General features: G+C 34.0%; 10 protein-coding genes across 10 annotated transcripts; 5 read left to right on the top strand and 5 right to left on the bottom strand.

Moving 5' to 3' along the window:
• Positions 1-217: 217 nt before the first annotated feature.
• On the bottom strand, positions 218-2,767 carry ARG5,6 (bifunctional acetylglutamate kinase/N-acetyl-gamma-glutamyl-phosphate reductase; the record flags this gene model as incomplete). The annotated part of the gene is made up of 1 exon (XM_015609274.1): positions 218-2,767. One exon carries the CDS (start codon positions 2,765-2,767, stop codon positions 218-220), a length of 2,550 nt encoding a protein of 849 aa, XP_015469911.1.
• A 207-nt stretch (positions 2,768-2,974) lies between these two features.
• AC631_00443 (uncharacterized protein) lies at positions 2,975-5,758 on the bottom strand (the record flags this gene model as incomplete). Its single annotated transcript, XM_015609273.1, has 1 exon — positions 2,975-5,758. The coding sequence occupies one exon, from the start codon at positions 5,756-5,758 to the stop codon at positions 2,975-2,977; it is 2,784 nt and encodes a 927-aa protein (XP_015469910.1).
• Positions 5,759-6,007: 249 nt separating this feature from the next.
• Positions 6,008-7,300, bottom strand: AC631_00442 (uncharacterized protein; the record flags this gene model as incomplete). The annotated part of the gene is made up of 1 exon (XM_015609272.1): positions 6,008-7,300. One exon carries the CDS (start codon positions 7,298-7,300, stop codon positions 6,008-6,010), a length of 1,293 nt encoding a protein of 430 aa, XP_015469909.1.
• Positions 7,301-8,787: 1,487 nt separating this feature from the next.
• On the top strand, positions 8,788-13,131 carry AC631_00441 (uncharacterized protein; the record flags this gene model as incomplete). Its single annotated transcript, XM_015609271.1, has 1 exon — positions 8,788-13,131. The coding sequence occupies one exon, from the start codon at positions 8,788-8,790 to the stop codon at positions 13,129-13,131; it is 4,344 nt and encodes a 1,447-aa protein (XP_015469908.1).
• A 227-nt stretch (positions 13,132-13,358) lies between these two features.
• On the bottom strand, positions 13,359-13,898 carry AC631_00440 (uncharacterized protein; the record flags this gene model as incomplete). The annotated part of the gene is made up of 1 exon (XM_015609270.1): positions 13,359-13,898. The coding sequence occupies one exon, from the start codon at positions 13,896-13,898 to the stop codon at positions 13,359-13,361; it is 540 nt and encodes a 179-aa protein (XP_015469907.1).
• A 304-nt stretch (positions 13,899-14,202) lies between these two features.
• AC631_00439 (uncharacterized protein) lies at positions 14,203-14,724 on the top strand (the record flags this gene model as incomplete). Its single annotated transcript, XM_015609269.1, has 1 exon — positions 14,203-14,724. The coding sequence occupies one exon, from the start codon at positions 14,203-14,205 to the stop codon at positions 14,722-14,724; it is 522 nt and encodes a 173-aa protein (XP_015469906.1).
• Positions 14,725-14,947: 223 nt separating this feature from the next.
• Positions 14,948-17,614, bottom strand: AC631_00438 (uncharacterized protein; the record flags this gene model as incomplete). The annotated part of the gene is made up of 1 exon (XM_015609268.1): positions 14,948-17,614. The coding sequence occupies one exon, from the start codon at positions 17,612-17,614 to the stop codon at positions 14,948-14,950; it is 2,667 nt and encodes an 888-aa protein (XP_015469905.1).
• A 186-nt stretch (positions 17,615-17,800) lies between these two features.
• CEF1 (Cef1p) lies at positions 17,801-19,795 on the top strand (the record flags this gene model as incomplete). The annotated part of the gene is made up of 1 exon (XM_015609267.1): positions 17,801-19,795. One exon carries the CDS (start codon positions 17,801-17,803, stop codon positions 19,793-19,795), a length of 1,995 nt encoding a protein of 664 aa, XP_015469904.1.
• Positions 19,796-19,907: 112 nt separating this feature from the next.
• RIM20 (Rim20p) lies at positions 19,908-22,208 on the top strand (the record flags this gene model as incomplete). The annotated part of the gene is made up of 1 exon (XM_015609266.1): positions 19,908-22,208. One exon carries the CDS (start codon positions 19,908-19,910, stop codon positions 22,206-22,208), a length of 2,301 nt encoding a protein of 766 aa, XP_015469903.1.
• Positions 22,209-22,517: 309 nt separating this feature from the next.
• Positions 22,518-23,789, top strand: AC631_00435 (tRNA dimethylallyltransferase; the record flags this gene model as incomplete). The annotated part of the gene is made up of 1 exon (XM_015609265.1): positions 22,518-23,789. The coding sequence occupies one exon, from the start codon at positions 22,518-22,520 to the stop codon at positions 23,787-23,789; it is 1,272 nt and encodes a 423-aa protein (XP_015469902.1).
• Between the last annotated feature and the right edge of the window lie 614 nt (positions 23,790-24,403).

Below are 24,403 nucleotides of genomic sequence, written 5' to 3'. Positions count from 1 at the left end.
TAAACGTGGATGTATTTTTAGTATTCGCAGAATATCATAAAATCAAAATTTGTTCCACTATCTGAGTAAAACAATTATTACACACTCTAATTTATAATATATATATATATCTAACGGAGAATTCTTACAAAGATAATACTTGTTATAATAAGAATATGTTTAATCTATAAAAAAATTTATAAATCCTAGTGTATAGTATTAAATACCAAAAGCATATCTAACCTCTTATGACTAAATCGTCAGGAATTCCCTCAAACTCACCATAACCCATGGTCAAATTAATATTTTGTAAACATTGTGTTGATGCACCTTTTAATAAGTTATCTATAGTGGCAACAATAACAACTCTATCTTCTTTTGAATTAACTGCAAAGCCACCCACAACAACACCGTGCTTACCACTAATATCCTTAACCAATGGGGCCTCACCACTTATGGTAATCAATTGTTCGCCTTGATATCTATCTTGATAAATATTTCTGATTTCACGAGAAGTTAAGGATTTTGGTTTAATAGGAATTGAAATAGTGTGAGAAATACCTTGAAACCATTGTGCAACGTGTGGTGTAAATGCAACATCCAAACCTAATTGGCTACTAATTTCCTTTTCATGTACATGGTCAGTCAAAGAGTAAGGAATTATATTATTGGCCAAAAACTTGACATCATTCTTAGGTGATGGTTTAGTACCAGCCCCAGAATAACCCGAAACACCAAATATGGAAGGAGTACCATTAATGTAAGGCACTAAAGGTGCAATTGCACATTGAGCTGCTGTAGCGTAACAACCTGGATTTGAGATTTTCTTAGCAGACGCAATTGTAGCACGATCATTCAATTCAGGTAAACCATAAACCCATTCACCGGTAGTATCAAATCTGTAATCGGCAGATAAATCGATAATCTTGGATTTGTTATTAGGAATAGATTCAATTGCATCAACGAATGGTTTACAGACACCATTTGGTAATGCCATAACCCAAACATCCACCTCATTATTCTTTTCAAGTTCCTTAATATCCTCGATTTGTAAATTAGAATAGACTATATTATCTTTATTATAACCCTTTAATTTTTGGCCCTTTAATTCACGAGAAGAAACGTGAGATAATTCTAAGTATGGGTGGCTATCAATCATACTTATTAAATTTTGTCCAGTATAACCCCTTGCACCAATAAGGGCAACCTTAGCTTTTTTAGTGTTCGTACCTTCACGAATTGGAGGATTAGGGTTACTTGAATAAGAACGGCGAGCCATTGTGTGGAAACCCTTCTTTTGGGTTGGGGAACTGAAAATTCCAGACTCATTCGAGGACGATAAAGCAGATCCAATACTAGCAGAATCGAATTGATTAATTAACTCTGAAACGTCTTCGGTATTCAAACCGTACCAAAACAAGATTTCACCGTTCTTTGAAAATGAACCGTCAGATTTTGAAAAGTACCACGACAAGTTTGAGTCATTTTCACTCACTATCCAGTATAATGATTCATAATCCTTCTTGATGGAGTTAAAAATGTTATCGGTAACATTGTTCAACCATCCCGTTCTTGATGACAAAAATTTATCCAACTTTGGAACATGAGAGCCATTTTTAGTAACAATGGCTAACACTTCTAATGGTTCATCACCATAAGATTTGAATTCAACAGATTCTAAATGTTTTAAGTAAGATGCAACAGATAATTTACCAGATTTAATTTCTGGGTCTCTTAATAATGCAGCTCTTAATAAATCAGGATTACCGAATTCTTTCAAAGAATTGCGGCTGATTAATTTATAACCTCTTCTAATTAAAGTTCCAGCCCCAGAGTCAGTAAACAATTCCTTTTGTAAATCATCAACATCAATGATAGCAACAGACGAGGATCTTGGTAAATGTTGCAATAAATCATGAATTTCTTTAATCTTCAACTTAGTACCATATTTGACCCAACTTTCTTTCATCAAGTCTTCATATTCTTCATCTAAGTTAATCATGCTCACTTTTTCACCGGTATTACCGTTAATAATACCACCTTTCTCGTTTAAGTAAACAATCTTTAATGGTTCGAATTCTCTTGCTAATTCACCAGCAGCCACATCAGCATTCACATTCAAGAGTTGACCAGAAGGAGTTTCAGCCAACGAAGTTAAAATAGGCAAATAACCGGCTTCAATGGCAGATTCAACAGGCGATTTATTGACTGAAGTAACTTTACCAACTAATTGGTACTTATCTTTATCCAAATACTCAGCTCCAAAAACACCTGCTGTTATTGGTCTAGCATGAACACCCATCTTTTCAAGTGCAGTAACTAATCTTAAGTTTTGCTCCAAGAAACATTTTCTGACTACTTCCATGGTTTTAGGATTCGTAATTCTAATACCATCCAGATATTCAGGTTCAACACCTTCATTCTCCAATAATTCATTGATCTGTGGACCAGTACCATGTAACACAATCGGATACAATCCAACGTGGTATAAGAATGCGAGACATGAAGCTAACTCAGGTAATTGTTGCGTTATAATTGCCCCACCGACTTTAATAACAGCAAATTGTTGTTGAGAAACAGAAGTAAAATATTTCAAATATTGTTCAACTTCTCTTTTAGATCCAATGTTGTTCAATAATTGAACTACGGTTGATCTAGTAGAATAAAATCTTGTCGTAGGTTTGGAGCTTCTAAGTCTATAACTCAAAGAAGCAGATCCAACTATTTCTTTTTTAGCAACAGAACTTAATCTCTTGACAACAGATCTACCAACCGTTTGTCTTAACATGATTAATACGTTAAATTAGATAGCTTAGAATTAAAAAGTGAAAAAATCGTTTCTTTTAAAGTAATAAGTATTGAAAAATTTTCCTTACACTATCTTTGTCGTTCACGCCCAAATGAGTCAAATCGTTATCAGCCAATTAAAGTAATTTTTAGTTTAAGCGCGGTTCGAAATCTTTAACAGCCAATTTTTTTTTATTGCGCATATGTACTAAATATTAGGCTCACCTATATCCCTATAAATCCAGTTTAATAAAGGAGAGTATAACTCATATATTTCTCTAAGAGTTTCATTGATTTCAGCTACCAGCTGCCTTGTCTGAATCATGAAATATTTGAAATTTCCCTTCAATAGGTATTCAAATTCAGTAGACAGTGGATCAGCATTGATTAATTTGACAAACTTACCAGTAAGTGTCATTTTAAGTAAAGATTCAGCGTCATATTCAATCAATTTCACATACTCTTTATGTACGTAAAAAATCAAGTCATGAATATGCAGTTTCAGTATTTCATCTGTGTGAGTCTCCACAATGTTGTAAAGGAAAAGACTAATTTCTGGAACATTAACATTCTCAGAAAAGAATCGTATTATGATATCTGCAATTTTGCGTATGGATACAGTATTCAAATATTTGTACTTTTGGCCATCAGCGCTTTCTTCTTTATGATAAAAATTAAAAATTAAATGTAGCACACAGTTAGAAATGAGAAGGACACGGCATTTAGTAATAAGAACTTTGATTTCCTCTTTGAAAAATACATCAAATTCATTAGTTGAATAATCTGGATCGTATTTGCTATCATGGTTCCAAAGATTGTCCAAAATAAAATTAATGTAGATCTGTCTAAAATATCTAAAGCTGGATTCATTCATCGAGGATGATTCGAAATTTGGATACTCAAAAGTGGAGTCAATGATTGAATTATACAGCATAAGGTGCTTATCAAAATCACTATCGTATTGTAATAGGAATTTGTAGAATAATGGGAATCGTAAATGAGGAGAATTGGTGCCATTTTCTATTTTGAAGTTTTTCTTTGATATAAATTGGCAAATATTTTCAAATGCCTTGATCTTCTCCTCACTATTATTCTTACATCGGTTGAGCCATAAGTTCATTATCAATATCTCTAATTCCTCGTAAAAATTTATGAAAACTTCAAAACCTTCGGGAGAAATATGGTCTAGATTATTCAAGATATCAATAAATCCGCTACATGAATTTGGTACAAAATCCAAAATATGTGGTCCTATCGATGCCAAGTGACTTAAACAAAAGAAATGAAGTTTAAAATATTGTAATAACTCTCTATGGGTGTTATATCTTGCAATTTGATAAGAATTTTTCAAAGTTCTGAATTGTGTGATAGCAATATCAAATCCTTCACTATTATTACTATCTTCGAATTTAATGCAATACTCAAATAGTATGAGGAATGTATCGCTAACAATAAAGTCAAAGTCAGCCAGAAACAGATGTAAATCATTTTCGCCGCGTAAAACTTCATATTTAGTATGAATTGAATCTATACCTAAATCTCTGAATACATTTTCAATATAAATATTTGACGGCATATTTTGAGAGTTTACATTGAAAAAACCTGACTTTAATTGGGTGGGAATTCTGTACCTATTCTGATTAAGTGTACGTTTTTTAGTTCGGTATGTTTGTATCCAATATTTTCTCCATTTATTTATAGGGATTTTAGGCGGAATATTAAACACGAGATGATCAAATGTTATGGAATGATTGTTTGTGCTTTCGACTATATTATCTAATTCTTCTAGTACCTCTATACTAGCTCTAACTTTAGGCCTTGCAGGAATGGCTTTATCAAATACTCGCAATTTTAGATTATTAATAAACATAACGGAATCCTCTCCAAAATAGGTCCATTCTGTGCCAGAAAAATTAAAAACCTGTGAAAGTCTAGATAAGTACTTGTGATTATTAACATATTTATCTCTTTGCATTTCGATTTCAATAGCTTGACACACTAATAACTGCTTTTGAACGATGTCTAAGGCATCGCTTATGATGATCATGCAATTATCGAAATGTAATCTTCTGAAAATCTGAAATAGAAAGTGATAAACTTTCCAACTTTTGCATAGCTTTAATTTCGGAAGACTCCACGGGTTTTCTATTTCCTTAGGATCACTGTAAACAAATTCAACAAACTTGCATATCATATTTTCAGCCAGTTTGAATAAAAGAAGGGACACTGAATTTGCAAGATTGTTTACATTTTTGTCTGATATATTCGTGTTGAATCCGGAATGAGTGTGATGAATTAAAGAATCCTTATAATCAGCAATCATTATCAAAGAATAGAGAAAACTCTTATATTTTTGACGAGGAAGAATATCAGGTAAATCCAGATTTCTAAGAATAGAAACTGTGGTCTTAACGAATTCTGTTTGAGGATTGAGCAACAGTAATGCTTCACTATACGTCATTTGTGTTAAACTTTTAGAAACGTTGAAAGCCCTAAATTGATTCACATTTCGGAGTAATATATATTTTTTAATGCTTCTCTGTATTATAACGACGTCTTTTATATCCCCGACTGCAAATTCTATCTCATTTTGCCTACTTTTGGAAGATGTAGGGAATGGTAGTACAATTGGTAGCTTTAAAGAAGTCAATTGGACTTTCCTAGCCCTTTCTCGTCTTTTAGCGAGAAATGCCATTCTTCTTTCGTTAGCACGTTGTAAGTTATCCGATAAATCCTCTGCAATCTTATTAGAAATTATTTCCCTATGTAATCTCAAGTCTCTAATCTTTTGATTTATTGTTTGTGACCTTTTCTTCAATTTAAGGGTTTTTGATTTGATAATCTGCAGTTTCCTTATTCGATGATTCTTATCTTTCGAGTTACTTCCCTTAGTTGGAGTTAGGTTTTTGAGTATGTACTCGGGTAATTCGAACAGAGTTGATGTGGAAGACGCAGATACGGAATCATCAGCTTCTTCCGAACCCTCTTGCATACTTGACCATGTATTTCTATAGCAATTCTTTAGCGAATATTAATTAATGTAGATTACAGTAGTAATAATATTATCTGTGATAAGGTTGCGTGATCATCTCAGGATATGCTGGCTGATAAGGATGTGCACAGATTGCGAATTTTGGTATCCACAAAATTTCGCTCTCAGAATACAGTTGGAAACAATAGTAAATAAATATAAAATTTATTATGCTACGATGACTATTTATACTCTATAATATAAATTCTATTAGGTACTCTTTTTTGACCTCCAAATTTTACCAAATTTGGACAATTTATCCTCTTTCAAATATAAAGGACTTGTAGAAAGCGAGTGCGATTGACTCTGGTTCGGGGTCTGAATTGGTGAAGCATTTAAAGGAGAATTGACATGATTCGTGTTCAACCTCAAATGGTCTAATATATTTGAAAGGGATGATGCAGAAGATGACGAGGAATTAGATCCTGAATCGATAGGTAAATTGTTTGTAGATGACGATAAATGCAATAATCTCGACTTGTTCATTTTGTGGAAAAGCTTTGGAACATTCGAGTTGGTGGGAGTTAACACTGGAGAGACATTGGCGGAATGGGATTTAGCAATCAGGCGGCTCTTATTAGAGTCATCCATCCCTAATGAAGATGGACTTTCTTGAACCCTCCTAGGTTGAATGATTGGCGAGCTGGTTCTAGAATCCTTTTCCTTATATGAATTAGAAAACAGATTATATACATTTTCCTCTAGTAAGCGCAAAACCTCATTTTTCGCCAGAAGCAAAACCAAAGGGCTGTGGAAAATGTTCGGAATTTTATCCTCTTCAACGATTTTCTTATACGACAAATTATAGAGATTAATCTGTTCTGGCGCGTTATGAAGCACGTATCTATTCATGATCAAATTCCATTGATTTTCAATTAAATCATGGTCAGATTCTGTGTCACTTTTGTCCACACTCTTCGATTCCACGTCGTTGTCGTCGTCTGACTCATTTTCTGTGTCCGAGTCTCCAACGTTCCTCTCCATCAAGTTATCCCACACATTACTCATTTCACTGCCTTGAGGTGCGTCTTCTAAATCATCTATAGTAGATGCAAACACTGTCATTGGTTCATGATCCTCTGATCGCACAGACATCCCGGCAGTACTCTTTTTCCTTGCAAATACCCCTTCTCTTTTCTTTGTGGGGTACGGAAGGTCCCCTATCGATCTTCCCAATGACAGGTTCAAGTAACAGTTCTCTTTTGCCCCCCTATTGGTATTTTTGCTCTTGTTTATTATTTTATCGAAGTAATATTCGTATTTGAATATTTCAATTAAAAACGAAAGATTTTCATGACAGTGTGCCTCCACAATATACCTCGAAAACAGCCTGACGACATCTACTTTATTTGCATCGTTAAGTTGTCCGATAGAATATTTGAAGCAATCGTCTATCAACTCTTCTAACGGTGCTACCTTAGTAATAGGCACTCCCCCATATTGATTATTCAAGGTGGAAATTTTAGTCGGTATCGGCCCTTGATACCTCCCACTTGATGACATATTGACTAAGGGTATAATGCTGTTATAGTTTAAGTCTAATGCTAATAAAATGAATAAGACCTTTAGTATGTAATGAAAAATTTAAAATTAAATTTTCTTGGTGTGTATATCGCCTCTATAAAAGGAACTTTTAACGTTTCTAATTAAAGTTAAAAGGGTCTCGTTTCTCAGACAGAGAAGAAAATTTCTCTTGATCACGCAATCGCGAAGACCGAACAAAAAAAATCTTTCTGAGATGAGAAGTGCACATATGAATCAAGCTGCAGCGGCATAATTTGCTGACTCGTACGACATTGCCCCCAAAAATCGATCGCTGCGTTGTTATACTGCATCTGTTATCTATACTACGTGCTACTGAAGTCTAGCTAGGTGGTTTGATACGGACTCCGTTGTAGCGGTTGAAGGCGGTGAATAAAACGCAACGTCTCGCTAGATACTTAGTTAAGACAAAAAAGCACACGAAAATAATAAAAGACGCAGACCAGTGTTACATTGCGTGCATACAAAGCAATATTCTTAAGACATGCGCCGTTAATATATCGGGTTTATTATATATTTTGGTTATCTAGGCACAAATTGCACATGTAGAGAAATAGATTAAAAAATGTGCATCTTGACGTCGGTTGGAGGATTCTTGGCGGGTGGACCATAAAAATAAAGATGCGCCTAATTCACCTGTAGGGAGACGCATATTAGTTTGAGAACCTGATAAGGTTGGGGGAACTTTTGAGTCTTTGGTGGGAGCCTCTTGCACAGGCGTGTTGTGGGAATGCCTAGATTGTAAGTCGTATATAAAATCCTATTTGTAGCGCTGCGTTGGAGAAGGATGTCACAGATACGGCTTCGTTTGCTACACAATACTCACTGAACAATTTCGATTAACGATGTGCGATGAGATGAACGGTTCAAAGGTAATAAATGCAGGTGACTCTGGAGCAAAATATAAGGCTGACTCTGAAGGAGATGAAATTTGGGTAAGCGCATCTATGTATCGGAATCGCGTTTATTATATTTTGCATTGCATATAGCAAACATCGTTGTGTATGTACCTTTAATCAACTATATGCATTATATAATAGCAACTGAAATATACCAAGATAAAGGAGCGGAGGTAGCTGACTACTATTATGCGAATTATGACATTAATAAAACGATGGAACTCAGACAGTGTTTACCGCGAAAACCAAGTATGGATGTAGGTGTATGGATGTAGGTGTATGGTTCGCTCAACTGTGGAACGGGACCGATAGCGGTTTGTCATGTGTGCTTATCGTATCATAAATTATTAAGGGATCAGATAAGGTCCTTGATCGGATATTATAACTTTAGACATACAAGCCAATCCCAAGTCAAAATTGCTTCTATTGACGTTGAAGGAGTAAACTTATTATTAATAACTATATTTGATTCACGTGTTTTTTCAGAGTTCTTTGATTCTTGTTGAGCTATTCACCTTGGTTCTTATCTAGCTTGGTAAATTGCCGCTGATGTTACTGAGATACTTAATCAAGTCGCTGGTTCCTTTGAGACACCAGTCATGTTGCAGCAGGTCATTTGCGTATTCGTTTGCTACATCTACCAATTTTGAGCGGGCAATTGAATATGAGATTGATCTTATATCTCTTAAAAAAACCACTGGGCGCAAACGGGAACAAGCATCTGGCAAATTTAAGTTCAATCCGTTTAATTTGACAAGATTAGAATCGAAATTGATCAACCCTGAAATTGTTACTAAATGTATTAATGACGTCAAGCGAGATCCTTTAGATTATAAGAACTTTCCTAGTAATGACAGTAAAGGACATTTGGAATTTATTGAGAGGTATAACGTTGAACTCCGTAAGTTCTTAGACTTCATTCAGAAGAATTGTGAACGTAAGATACAGACGTTTGATCAGCTTACTTCAGAAGAAATATTGACCAATTTAAATATTTTCAAGGATAACTATCAGAAAGGGAAAATTGAAGGTGTCAATAAGTATAACTACACTTCTTATAATTATATGTTTGAGAGACTTTCAAAATATCTTCGGCATGATTCGAGCTTTCCAGCTCTTTTGAAAAACAATTTGGATAATGATTTTGAAAGTAATAAGATCATTATGGACTTATATAAGTTTGGCATAGGAAAATTCATGAACGAATTAAAGTCGCTTGCAAATGAGTTTTCATTCGAGAGAATGACTAAAACAGAGATTTCCAGTGCTATTGAACTGACAATAATGCAGTATGACGATTTTTTACGAGTAAATGAGACAAATGCTGATTTCTCTGAGACTTTCTTTAAAGGCTGTTTTCAGATTCAGAGATACAAGCATTTAAAATCAATTTTGGATGCACTTCCTATTCAATCTTCTCATTTATTATACATTCTTAATAATGAGAATTCAAAGCTTATTATTAATAAGATAAATGAGCTCTCGGGAGAAAAAGAAAACTTCAAGAAGACTGTTATAAGTCACCAAGCTGAATTAAATTTCATTGGGTTTTTATCAAAAGACTCGTTTCAAAGCTTTGCCAAGCTAGCATCATTTTTATATAAGCTTTCTATCACTTCAAATGATGAGACAATTCAGTATATCTCATTGACACTTTTAGAACAACTTACACCATTCTTTACTAATGGAACATTACAGGATTCCGACTTGAGAACTATTGAGTTAGAAGCCATTTCACCAGCTATTATTTCGAATGATATGAGGGAAAATTATGAATTTTCTGTTTTAGGAAAAATTGAATTGTTTAACTTTGTTGATGAATTAAAATTATTGAAATCCTCCAGTAGAAAGAATTTTGGCAATCTAGTTGTTGCAGACACATTTGAGGAATTGGATAAACTAATAAATTTCTTTAAAGGTAGTAGTGTGATTCTTGACAACTTACAAGTATTGGAATTAGAGCTATGCACCTTATCGAGATATATTACCTGGGATTTATCGGTTTTAGACAAATTGGTAGATGATCCCTCTTGGGTTTTATATTTGACTGAAGTCTATGAAGCTGGGTTTGAGAATTCTGGTCAACAATTCGATTTTACAAAACGGACGCCCACAGTACGTCAATATACACAAATTCCTGATGACCTATTCCTACATGAATTTGTTAATGAATTAAAGATTGTAAAAGACGATTTACTAGGTGGTTTTAGCTTCAATATTTTTTCTTCTTCTGGAGTTCTTAGTATTTTGGAACATGCCATTGAGGAAGTCCAAACTGGATATAATCTAAGTTTTAATTTCACTAGTGACAAAGTTGATGATTTTATTCAACTCAATAGGAGACTATGTAAATTATTTCAATTTAATGGAGGTAACACGGGAATTTTAGATACCCTAATTCACTCGCAATCTGTTTTTGAATCAGTTGCAAAAAGGTCTAAACCATTACAGAAAAAGGAAGATTATACGCAAATTCCTGAGGATATTGAATTGCACAAGTATTGTACAGAGTTAGATATTCTTAGACATGAATTGGGATGTCCGTATCAAGATTGTTCTGTTGCTCAAATAAAGAGCCTTTTGAATGATAGGATCAATAATGTACTTAACAATAGTGAGACACAATCATCATCTATCTCCAGAGAAAACATTGATAAGTTTTTGAAGCTCGAGGAGAATTTGAACAAATTATTCAAGGTTAATAATTATCCTGCCATACTAGATACTTTACTTCATAGTCAGTCTGTTTTCGAGAGGTTTGAAAAGAAGAAGAAACAGACAAGTACTTATACCCAGATCCCTGATGATCTTGAATTGCATAAGTTCTCAAATGAATTGGAAATATTTAGGGAGGATGAGTTGAAGGGTTCTTATAATGATTATTCCGCAGATCAAATTGAAGCCATTATGAACAAAAGAATTGCTGAAATCAATAATGGAAAAGAAAATTCCAACACCTCTTCCCGTATGAATAAAAGTAATGTATATGAATTTATGAGGCTAGGTAGAAGACTCAGTAAGCTATTCGATATCAATGGCAAAAACACTGCAATTTTGGATACGTTAATTCAAAGCCAATCTGTGTTTGATAGACTTGAAAGGTCCAAATTCAAATCAAATAAATCTGCAAGTCCATATAAACAAATTCCAGATAGTTTTATTTTGGAGGAGTATATGCTTGAATTGATTCAATTGAGATCAGAATTAGGAGGGAACGATTTTAGATCTTTTAATTCTAAAAAAATTCTTGTAACGTTGAAAAAGATGATGACTAATAAGAAAAAGTTTAATTTGGATAAAAGAATAGCATATTCGAAATTGTACAGTAATATTTGTTATTTATTCAAATACAATGGAAACAGATCTTTCATATTGGATAATGTATTGGTGAGCGGAGAGGTTTTTGCTAAATTTGAAAATGATAAGATTTTTGATAAGTCTCAAAAGCCTCAAAATTCAATTATCTCGCAAAATACAAAGTTCGTCAATGAATTTATTGATTCACTTAACCAACTTTTTAATCATATTAAATTGACTGGTGCATCAGATTTTCTAGGCATAGATGAGTTGGAATTTGATAAATATATATCACAGGTTTTATTATCGAACAAAGAAGGCACTTATCAATTTCCAGTTTATCTCAATATGGTTGACAGAATAAGATTTTTTAATCTGAAGATTAGAAACTATCCTTTCTTCTTGTATTCTCTAGTTCAAAAAAGAAATGCTGGGGAGATTATTAATGACAAAATAGTCAAAACTGTCTTTGAAGAGAGTAATCAGATGATGCATAATGAATTCAAATTGAATGAAAGTAAAAGAAAAATATCTGTCCCAATATCTGAGTCAGCAAACAGATTTGATATTAGTGATTTTACTCAGTCTGATGCAAAGCCAAAGCAAGAATATATAAACTCAGCATCATTATTAGCTTCGTTATCCAAACAGAAAAGTGCAGCCGATTTTGAAGCTAGTGGAATAGTGAAATCTAAGAATTCTACCGATGACTTACTCAAATCAGAATTAGAAATAAAAGATGCAGTTGCTTTTGCACTAAATAATGACAAAGATGAAACTAATAATGAGCATGATCAGTTACAAAATTTGACTACTGAAAAAGTTAGAGAAACTTTTAAACAATATAAGCCATCATCGCATTCATCAATTCCTACTTCGCAGATTGATAAGTCATCCATTGAAAGTTATTTGAATAAGGCTAAGAAAGAAAAGGATTTAGCAAAGGAAAGAAAGTTTAGGGAATCTAAGGCTTATGAGTGGAGTAAAAGTATGTACAATACGCGTAGATCGTTGGAATCACATAACTTTTTTGATCCTATTGTTCCCATCAGTAAAGTGTCTAAAGAATCAAAAGAATTATTTTTCCCTATTTTAAATAATGGTGAAACTGAATATTTATTGTTGACTATAAATGGTGAAACGATCATGTCTAAAGAAAATCCATTAGGTAAAAATAGCTTGCCACAAGACATGTTCACCGTTTTGAATAAATTTTCTGAAGAGGATTTAGGAAGGTTTATTAAGAATGTTAACAAATTACAAAAGAACAATTGGAGATTAATTGGTGGTGGTGGTGGTGGTGGTGAGAAAGAAAAGATGTTGGTTTTAACCAGGAATAAGACTTTGAAGAGGGATATGTATTTAGCCAGAATTAAAACCATGTTTGCTACTACCGGAGCAGTATTCCTTGTTTTAGTGTCACTAAACCTATGGCTAGACGATGAAAGCGCTACTCCAGTAGATGTTCAGACACCTATTGAAGGACATATACCTAATAATGATATAGCTATACAATCTGGCAATAAGGTTGATATTAGCAGCACCACTCAAAAACAATCTTCTACCTGGAAAAAGTTCCTTTGGAGTACCAAGTAGCATCATAAGGCTAGGTGCGCTCACTGAAGATTCTCTTATAGATTTATTATATCTCTATAACCAAAATAATGGGTCATGTTCCAATCTGGATATTGGAATTGGTCGGATTTTATTCGGTATATAGTTTAAACGTTTACAATATGCTTAGTTATGCCACATTTATGTTTTAATAAATATGTTATTAAATCTATCTAGTATACATGAATTGAATTTGTCTTCTACAATCATCAGTTATCTTTCATAACCTCTTCCTTAACTGGAAGCTCATTCATATCTTTAGAAACATGAATAAACTTCATCACAGTAGTTCCACCACTTGTTCCATTCCAAAGCTTCAATCTCTCAACCGTTTCTTTATTACTTAAATCAGGTATCTTGAAACCGGTGGCGTATACTTGCTTTTCGTTTTCAATAACAACCTCCAATTGCAGCTGACGGCTAGTAGCAGGTCTCCCTGGTCTTCTTTGCTCTTTCAATTCCTTCAATTCTTCATCGTGTCTTCCTATGTACTCCTCAATAAATGCCTTCATCTGTTCTAACAGAAATACCTCTTGGTCCGCGTGATCATTCACACTGTCCTTCATAAATTGAACACTAGCAAGTTCCCTGTCTTTCTGTTCTTGGTGCTTCAATTTTTTAGCAGTAATTTTCTGATCTCTCAAAGTAGCACGGTTCAATTGCTTGAATTTACGCCCTTTTACGTGCATCTGTCCAGTAGACTTGGACAAATTTTTTGTCACCTTATTCAAGTTATGTGCTAAAGGCATTTTTCACTGTTATTCTGTAGTTTTCGTCGTTCAACCTACCGTTATCTATCAAATGTTAAATCTAAAATTTCATATATATGGGTAGAACTCATCGCTGTTGATGAGCTAGATACTGTATATAAAAAATTTCTTCAAAAATTCATCGCGTGACATAAATGTCGTGCGCCACACCAAACAATTTAATTTTTTTCAACAAAGAACAATATGGAAGAACTGTTAGTGCTTAGTAGAACCACAATACAAACATATATTAAGGTTAAACTATATAATTTAGTATATTGAATTGATAGGGATAGGATAGAAAATGGCCAAATATACTGAAGAACAATTGTATGAAATTAAGGAAGAGGCATACACCCCTCAACCAGAAGTTTTAGATGCATTTAATAAGATGGTTGAACAAGTCAAAGAGCATACAGCAGCCGAATTCGAAAAGCACAAAAATATTAAATGGAGCAATGGAGACACTTATATTGATGAAAATGGTAACGAAAGACCATACCATCACATGAACAAAAGAAGAGGGTCTCGTTCGGGTAACAAGCCTAATTTAAGAAAGAAGAGTGTTGAAGCCATCAAGGTCGACGACGACGGATGGGCCACTTTAACCAAGCCAAAGAAGTCATTTGGTGCTGAGGATGGTGTTGAAGAAAGAAACAAGTTTAGAGAAAGCATCAAGGATGCTGGTGTCAAAGTTAAGCCAAACAACAAGAACTTAGGTTCTTCTAAAGCAGTGGATCCAAGAGATGCTATTGCTGACAAACACACTAACACATTCAATGCATTCGAAGCCTTGGGTGACGATGATGATAGTGACGATGAATAAATTCATTATTAGTAAGATTGTTGGACCCTTACCTTCTACACCAGAAATGATTGAGAAGTTTTAGTTTATAGTGTACATTAAGGATTTAATATAAGTAATATTAATGCAGATAGTTTGTAGATATGCCGAAACGGAAGCAAACAACTAATATCATATGCTTGTATTAAAAATAAATAGAATTACATAAATTACAAGATTGTAATACAGGGATTAATGCACAGACTTATACGATAATTTCAGGATCATCGTCAATATCTAATCCTCCTAGAATTGAATCAATATCGGATGTAACCATCTGCTTTGACAATACAGACCCCGGAGTTGTGTCTGAATTATAATTTTCGTTGAAGACAACACCCGGTTTCTTTTTCATTAGAATGCTATCTTTCAAATCAGATACTCGAGGCGTATTGTATTGTCTATCTGATGTGTAAACCGACCCATTAGAGGTTTCATTACCATTTGAAAATACATTTTTCATGTTGATATTGTGGTTTTGGTTAAACAATAGACCTGAATGGATCGATGAAATGTCATTGGCATTTCCTAACCCTAATCCGAACCCGTTCTGTCTTGCCGACGTATGATAACTCAGCTCTTCCACAATTGAAGGCTCATCAGAGGATTCTGATAAAAGATTTTGATTATTTGCTTTCTTTGGAAGGTTATCATTAATTACATCCAAAATAAGAGCCCTATGAGGATTGATCCACGACAACGTGAATGCATTGCCGATTACAAAGTCTTCCAAATTCTTTCTCGTTGGATTAAACTTCAAGGTACCACTTTCATCTCTGTGTCCAAGCGCATGGTGATTGTCTAAAACGGCATCTTCTTCTTCAGATTGGAGTCCATTAATCCAAAGCTTGTTCAATTTTCTGTAATTAATGTCTCCTAACAAACTGTTGAAAAACTCAGTATCTTTAACATAGTTTAGTTCATATATTTCATCCATTTTTATAAGACAATGATATATTATCGTGTATCCCAATGTATCTTTTACTCTTGTATTCTCATCTACTAAATTTGGATTAAGTGGTAATTGCCAATAGAAGAAAAATGGAACAAAGTTATTGATAAAGTTTATACCTAAGATTGATATCATATCCTTTAATAATTTCTCAAGGATCCTTGCATTATTAACATCAACCATAGAGTTCCCAGAAAAAAACTTATCAACATAACTCAAGAAATGGGAAATAAAATTACCTGGGTCACTAATATAATTGCTATAATCAGGTTGTAAGTAGTCTCCACCGACATTGAAGCTCTCAATACTATTAATTGCACCTGTTTCCATGTTTTCATCTTTGGCAACTAGTTCATTATTTAAAAAGTACTCAAAAACCAGCAAATATTTGAATTGGATATAAGTAACTTGTTCATAAGAAAACAAAGATTTCTGATCCTTATTTGGATCGAGTCCCATCTCGGACGATAATAAGATTAAACTGAGGTCCCAGTCCTCCAAGTTAACATGATTTCTACTGATATTACTAGGCTTCTTTTTAAGTAAATCAAAAATAATAGAAATATCTTCAAGTAACGTAATGATAAATCTGTATACTCCATCAGTATCAGTTTTGCCTGAAATAACTGAATTTTCTAGAACAGATACAATTTTGATCAAAATTTCCCTGATGGAATCAGGCACTTGATCAAAGTAATATATGTGTGTTGATAAATTGCAAACACAATTGGAATATATCATGGATAATTTCTTAACATCATCCTCTTGGAAATAGTGAGATTGAGATAATAATAAGTTAGCTTGCAAGTATAAAATTTGTTGAATTACATCTGAAATTGATAAACCTATCATATTAACATCCGATGATACCAATCCCAAACAATAATTCGCATATGATAATTGTATAGCATAATTTGAACTTTGCTTAGTAGATTTATTTGATAACGAGGTCAAGCTTGACAAAACTGTCGATAATGTAATGAATCTCAATTGAACAGGTATCCAAGTTGTACACATTTCTAAAAATGTGCATCCCCACACAGGGTCTATTGTTGTTGCATAATTATTTTTGACAATAGCTCTTGTAGCTTCAGAAATCTGACTAGTTAATGACGTACTGAATAGTGACTTCAAGCCTCGCAATGCTTCTTCATTAAGGTTACTTTCTTGTACTGCATCATTATCCAAATCTTGTTGGACTTTTCTATTTGTTTGATTGGTCTTGGTCAGAGAAATTCTTCCGAGGTGATGACTTTCATCTTCGATGTTTACATTGCTTTTCAAAATAGCCAATAAATTCGATTGCTTGTTGTTTGCATGCACGGTATCAGTTAATATAGGAATACAAATTTCAATAAACTTTTTACTGAATTTGTTATTATATCCCAAACAGTTTGAAAGATATCTACAAGTCATAAGTGATATCATTTGCCATTCCAAATTGTTAGGACCTTGCTTTTTCAGGTTTTCCTTACCAATATTTATTAAGCTTTGTGACAAGCTACCGAATGAATCAACGAATTCTTTATCTCCCGAAAATAATCCACCATCTAGCTTAGAACATAAAACACCGTATGTCTGGATAGCATGTTTGCACAAAGACAAATCTTTACTTTGAAGAACGGACTTCAAAATGGAGCACACAAATGAAGCAAACACGTTCAAATTTTCTGAACATTCCTCTATCAAGGATGATATAATAGTCAATGTCACTTGAAGATTACCTGCTCTATTATGCTTAACATCTGACGTAGTCTTACGATCTAAAAATGTAACTACTTTTTCTAACTTAACCCGACGAGTAGATGCATAATATAATAAATAACTTAGTTCCGATGGATTTGGTTTCTTGTCAACACCTTTGCCTGGTGGATAACATTGTAAGATCAATTTCTGATGCTTGGGACGAAATATGGGCATCTCGATTGGCAAGTTAATCTAATCTTAAGAACAATTGTAAATTTGTTCTGTCGATTTTGATATTTTCATGTTCTACATTCTGTACGGGGCCGCGAATTTTTCGGTATAGTTTTAAAATCACAGGAAGACATTATATCTATCAGCTTGAAGGAGACATTAGTATTACGGTGAATACGTATAAATACAATGCCACCCATATATGTGAAAGGTGGTGTATGGACAAATGTAGAAGATGAGATTTTAAAGGCTGCTGTTTCAAAATATGGGTTGAACCAGTGGTCTAGGGTTGCATCGCTACTCGCCAAAAAATCAGCCAAGCAAGCAAAAGCTAGGTGGAATGAATGGCTTAATCCTAGTATTGTTAAATCAGAATGGAGTCGAGAGGAAGATGAGAAATTATTGAGTTTAGCTAAGTTGTTGCCTAATCAGTGGAGAAGTATTGCTCCTATTATCGGGCGCACTGCTACTCATTGCGTTGAGAGATATCAAAAATTATTAGAAGACACTAATGATGTTGGAACCGAAGGCGATGCAAATGATTTGGGATTATCAGGACCGGGTATTGAATCCTTGCCTGCTACCGGATCGTCGCATGTTGGTGATTTGAATATAAATCCGGAAAGTAAGCCAGCCAAACCTGACGAAGAAGACATGGATGATGAAGAAAAGGAAATGTTGAGTGAAGCAAGAGCGAGATTAGCAAATACTCAAGGTAAGAAAGCAAAGAGAAAAGCAAGAGAAAGGATGTTGGAAGAGAGTAAGAGAATATCATTGTTGCAAAAGAGAAGAGAATTGAAGGCAGCTGGTATGAAAGTGAGTCTAGAGTCAAAGAATAAGAAGAGAAGACAGGAATTTGACTACAATGCAGACATACCCCATGAGCATGAGCCCCAATCTGGTTTATATGATGTTGACGAGGAAAATGAAGCAAATCATCTTGAAAGGATTAAATTTGAAAGAGAAGTTGCTAAGGAAGGAGTGCCGTTACAAGAAGTAGATGAGAAGCATAAAAAGCGAAAACAGGAAGCCAAAAAGGCTAAGAATAATGATGCTAAGCAACCTCAAATGAGTTTGGAAGCGGCAGCAGAGATTTTTCATGAGCGTGAGCAAGAGATACTCAAAAAACGAAAGTTAGACTTACCAGCCCCGGAAAATTCTTTGGATAATCCGTCTGTTTTAATGGAACAGGGATCAAACAACAATTTGGGTGCCTCTCATGAAGAAAGCATAGATGATAGAATTTTGAAAGCGACAAGAGAATTGAAGAGAAACCAGACAACGAAGTCAAGTTTATTGGCCGAAAATACACCGGATGTGAAGCAGGAGCCATTATCGAAAGAACTTCCGTCATCTAAATCAAAGACTCAATGGAAAAAGTCTGTTTTAAGTTTATTAAAGAGCTATTTTGCAAAATTACCAAAACCGCATAATGATACTGGGATCATTTTGCCGAGCTATGAACCCAATGAGGAACCAATAGAAACATCAAACGAAATGTCTTCTGATAGTAGAGTTGATCAAGGGGAAAGACTAAGAAACTTGGAAATTTTACGTCAAGTAGATGAAGAAAAGGCAAAGCTTAGGCGATCACAGGCGGTGCAGCGAGAATTACCTATTCCTAAACCTTCTTCATTGCAACAAGTCAATGCATCTAGTTCTTCCAAATTGGATTTATTGATATTTAATGAAATGCGAGCTTTAATAAACTCGGACTATGCTAAATATGAAGATCCCACTTACAAATCTACCTTTATTGATGATTTAGACGAGGAGATTTTTGATATAGTTAATAATGAAATCTCGCAGGAGTTAGAGAATGCCGAAGCAGTCAATGTTTCACCAAGATCAAGTCATCTTCCAAAATCGTCTAAAGCGGCTGAGCAAATCGTTTCTAAATTGCATGAGTTATCCTCTGAGTCTTCTTCTATTGAGAATTCCATATCTGCAAGTATAGATATTTCATCTTACAGTTCTAGAGAAAATAATATATTACAGAGTATTGGTAACCTCTACAACGAATTGAATAGAGCAGATATTGAATTACATGGATACACAAAAATGTTACAGGAGGAAGAAATAAGTATAGATTCAAGATCGAAATATTTGCATGAATTAGTTGATGATCTCGTTGATAATGAACACAAGATGGAAGAAAAAGTTAGGATCTTACGTAGGACTTAAATTGTATATATTAATAATTTGCACGACTAATGCACGAACTATAATCTACAGTGATTTTGTTAAACCTATAAAAGAATGTATTAATGTAGATACTAGATTGGATAGAAGAGATATGAATACAAATCTATTATACATTCCATATCGTGAAACTGATACTATAAATTTAGGAAATGAGTTGAGAAATATCATAAAGAAGGAGTATTTTCAGCCATCCTCAAAGTTTGATAAAGACCTTCAAACAATAACAGACTTAAGAAATAGCATAAGCAACTTACAAAATGAACAAGTCAAGAATAATGATGAATTGGTTAGTATTCAATACTATCATCAGCTTAGCAATGTGATCAAAAAGTTTCCAGATGAATGTGTCGAATTTTGTTGGTACGGTACTTTGGGATATGGAAGAAGTGGCCCCACTAGATCAAGATCATTAAAAATCGAGCAATTGAATATTTTATATCAATTGGGATCGTATTTTTCACAGGCAGCCTTAAAGGAATCAAGGTATACCGATGAAGGATTGAAAAAGTCCTGTTCATATTTACAATCTGCAGCAGGCTGTTTCGATAAAATGATTTCACAAGTACAAAAAGAGAATGAAAAAGAGACGGGAATGATTCGTATTCCCAAAGACCTACAACCAGAAACATTACTATTTTTGAAAAGCTTAATGATAGCACAAGCGCAAGAAACTATATGGCAAAAGTCACTTGCGTCAGGAATGAAAGATTCAGTTATAGCTAGACTATCGATTCAAACATCAGAATATTACTCGACTGCAGCCAAGTATGGTAACTCGTCTGAATTTATTAAGTTGGAGTGGATTAATCATGTAACAGTCAAGCAATATCACTTTAAGGCTGCGGCACATTATAGAATATCTATTCTCAATCACGAAAGCTTCAAATACGGAGAACAGGTTGCGAACTTACAAGTTGCACTTGGTAGTTGTGAATCCGCATTCAAAAAGAAGAAGTATGTGAATGATTTTGTCGTTGAAGATTTACAAGGGTTAACCGAGACTATTAAAACCACTTTGAGGGTCGCTGAGAAAGACAATGATTTAGTCTACTTGAAGCCTGTACCGAAGGAGAGTGATTTGCCTCCAATTTCTGGAGCAACTCTAGTAAAATCCATTTTACCGCAAACAATTGAATCATCTAGTGAAAGTAATATCTTATTTAAAGAATTGTTACCTTATCTAATAGTTCAAGTAGGTCAGGCATATCGTGAGAGACAGGATACATTTATAAGGGAACTGTTTATAGACCCAATTCAATCCTTAAATAAAATGATGTACAAATTTATCACCGAACGGAATCTACCAGCATCAATTGATACTATTCAAAAACCAGAAAATTTGCCAGAATCAATTATACAGCATTCACAAGAGATAATATCTTATGGTGGTACGAAACTCATTGAAGATTCGTTAAATGAAATCGCAAAATTGACGTTGGAAAGTAGACACATTTTAGAAGGCTGTCAAGAAAGATTAAAAATTGAGGCAGATGAGGATGACATAATGAGAGAAAGACAAGGATCCCAACGATGGGCAAGGTTGAAATCAAGTGAAGCATCTGCTGAACTTATTTCTAAGATAAACAAAATGGAAACATATTTAGATCAGGCTAAGGAAGGTGATCAGTTTATCATTTCTCAGTACCGTGAAATTGAACAATATTTGCAATTGTACTGTGGAGGTTATAAAGAGTTAATACAGTTCATCCCTAATTCAACTTACGTCAAGTTAAATACAAAGATTAATGAAATTATTATGCAATTAAGGGACTTAATAAATGAAGTTGGTAGGATAGAGAATCAAAGAAAACAATTTTTAACAAGGATAGAAATAAAAGCAAGAAATAATAATATTCTTCCCAGCATAATTGATAGTTTTAAAAAGAAACAATACAAACTTTACGAGGAGGGTTCAGTAATAGATGAAAGATCATTCGAAGATGTTTATGAAAGGCATATTACAATGTTTAACAGTGACCTTAGATTTTTAGAAGATCTGAAACATGCCCAAATTGCATTAGAAGGAAGTATTGATGATTTAAACCAGAAATTTGAATCTGAGTATCAACAAACAAACAATGAGTCACAATATAAGAGACAAGAAGTACTACAAACTTTAGAAAATGTATATACAAAATATTTGGAATTGATATCAAATCTTAACGAGGGATCGAAATTTTACAGTGATTTCATTACTAAAAGCAATAGTGTGCTAAAAGAATGTGATGAGTATGTGTATCACCGCAGAGTAGAAGGAAGGGAACTTGAACTGTTCTTGAATAACCAATCAGTACCAGCAAAATCATTAGATTCTGGACAACTGACCCCTACTTTTCCTTCAGAGTCTATGGGTGGTACATGGGACCCAAATCAGGGTATAAAGTTTGGATAATGTATGTACAATCTTAGAGTAGCTAAATTCGCACTAATAAATTTTTTTTCATAATTTGGAACCATAAGCTAAATGCAACTAATGATTCTAATATAGATGATAATAAGATATCTTAGGTACTTTAAAAATCTAATGATGACAAAACCCAAGAAAAATATAGTTACAATAGTGGGAACTACCGGCGTTGGTAAATCACAAGTGAGTATATTACCTTATTTTAAAAACTGAAATATGGAGTTGCTAACAAACCTATAGTTTAGTATTGAACTTGCCAAGGCAATTAACGGGGAAATTATAAATGCAGATTCAATGCAAGTATACAAAAAGCTTGACATAATAACTAATAAACACCCGCTTAAGGAAAGAGATGGTATAACTCATCATGTCATGGATCATGTTAATTGGAATGAAGAATACTTTATTCATCGATTTTCAAAAGAAGCAAATAATGCTATCGAAGACATACATAGTAGAGGTAAAATACCTATAATTATAGGCGGTACACATTATTACTTGCAAAACTTGTTATTTAAGAACAAAACCGTAGGTGAAAATATAAATAACTCGAAAGTGACAAGAGAATTAACTAAGGACGACGTTGAACTTCTTGATGGCCCTGTAGCTAAAATGTTTGATAAATTACGACAGATTGATCCCATAATAGCTGAAAAGTTTCATCCTGAGGATAAGAGAAAATTGAGAAGAGCTCTAGAAATTTACATGACAACAGGACAGAAACCGTCTGAAATTTACCATGAGCAGAAGTTGGATGAATTAGAAGACACGTCTTTAAGATACAATACTCTACTCTTCTGGGTATATTCTGATCCAGAAATTTTAAAGGACAGGTTAGATAAAAGAGTCGACAATATGATGGAACTTGGAGCACTTGACGAAATAAATGAATTATATGAGTTTTATAGAGCTCAAGTGCCTGTTCCCGATTGTACTACTGGGATATGGCAAGTTATAGGTTTTAAGGAATTTTTGCCCTGGCTTGAATCGACTGGAAGCTTGAATAAAGAAGAATCTTCTAGATGGTTCAATCAAGGAGTTGATAGAATGAAAATTAGAACAAGGCAATATGCGAAATATCAGGTCAAATGGATAAAGAAGTTGTTGGCCGTTGAGCTTAATAAAGAAGCAAGATTTAACTTCAAATATGGCGGAAAGTTATATTTACTAGATGCATCAGATTTAGGTTCCTGGAATGAAAAGGTTCGAGAAGTAGGTTTAAGTATTGCAAATCAATTCCTAACAACCGGTCCTAGTTCTGTGACCCATGTACAAGCTCCAGAACATTTACAAGATATCTTCCCTGATAATAGCTTTCTCGACAACATCAATAGCAATAAGAAATTGGGTTCTGAAAAGAATTGGAAGCATTATGAATGCAAGGTATGCAAAGATAAGCAAGGAAAGAATCTAATTGCCGTTGGAGAGGAAAATTGGCAAATACATTTGAAAAGCAGAAGGCATAAACGACAATTGGGATCTGGAGAAAGAAAGAGAAAGCATGAACAGATGATCAACCAATATAAAAAGCTGACACCAACCAGTGAAGATAGTCTGTATATTTAATTTACATAGAATGCATATTTTTTTCGATATTATGACAATTCATTAGAAGATGTAAAAGCTATGACCAGTATTACTATGTTCTGATATTTGATAGTAAAATTACGTTGTAGTGCTTCAACCATCGATCAAGTAAATTGTAATATGCACGACTCGGTTGATGAGGTTCAAAAAAATTGTTAGCAAAATTATTTTATTATGTTTTGTATGTTTTTCTTCGATACGAAAGCTTCCTATTCACTGCACCATTCTTTAATCAATGAGTGACTGGAGGGGAAAAGGAAAGCGAGAAAGAAATCGAATAACGTCCTCATACTAAGTTTGCTTGTATTTTGTAGCATATTTGGATTCTGCGTTTTCGAAACATGCTTTACTGTTTACAGAACAGTTTGACCACCCAAGATTTTACCACCGTAATGTGTGATCATATAAGTTCTAGGTTCATGTAGTTTATACAATAGCGTTTTAAACGAATTTGCCGAATAGGTTGAGTATTTTGTTACAATTGATCAAGTATTCGTATTGAATTCAATTGTTGAACAATGTTTGAGCAACCGCAAGCATTACATTCACACATCCGAATTAACGAAACAAGAAAAGTCTGCGTTAGAAAACGA

Source organism: Debaryomyces fabryi (genome assembly GCF_001447935.2).
Source record: "Debaryomyces fabryi strain CBS 789 chromosome Unknown contig00005, whole genome shotgun sequence".
NCBI classification, from domain to species: Eukaryota; Fungi; Ascomycota; class Pichiomycetes; order Serinales; family Debaryomycetaceae; genus Debaryomyces; species Debaryomyces fabryi.
Note: the sequence above shows the minus strand (reverse complement) of the source record. Positions and strands in the feature narration are given on the sequence as shown.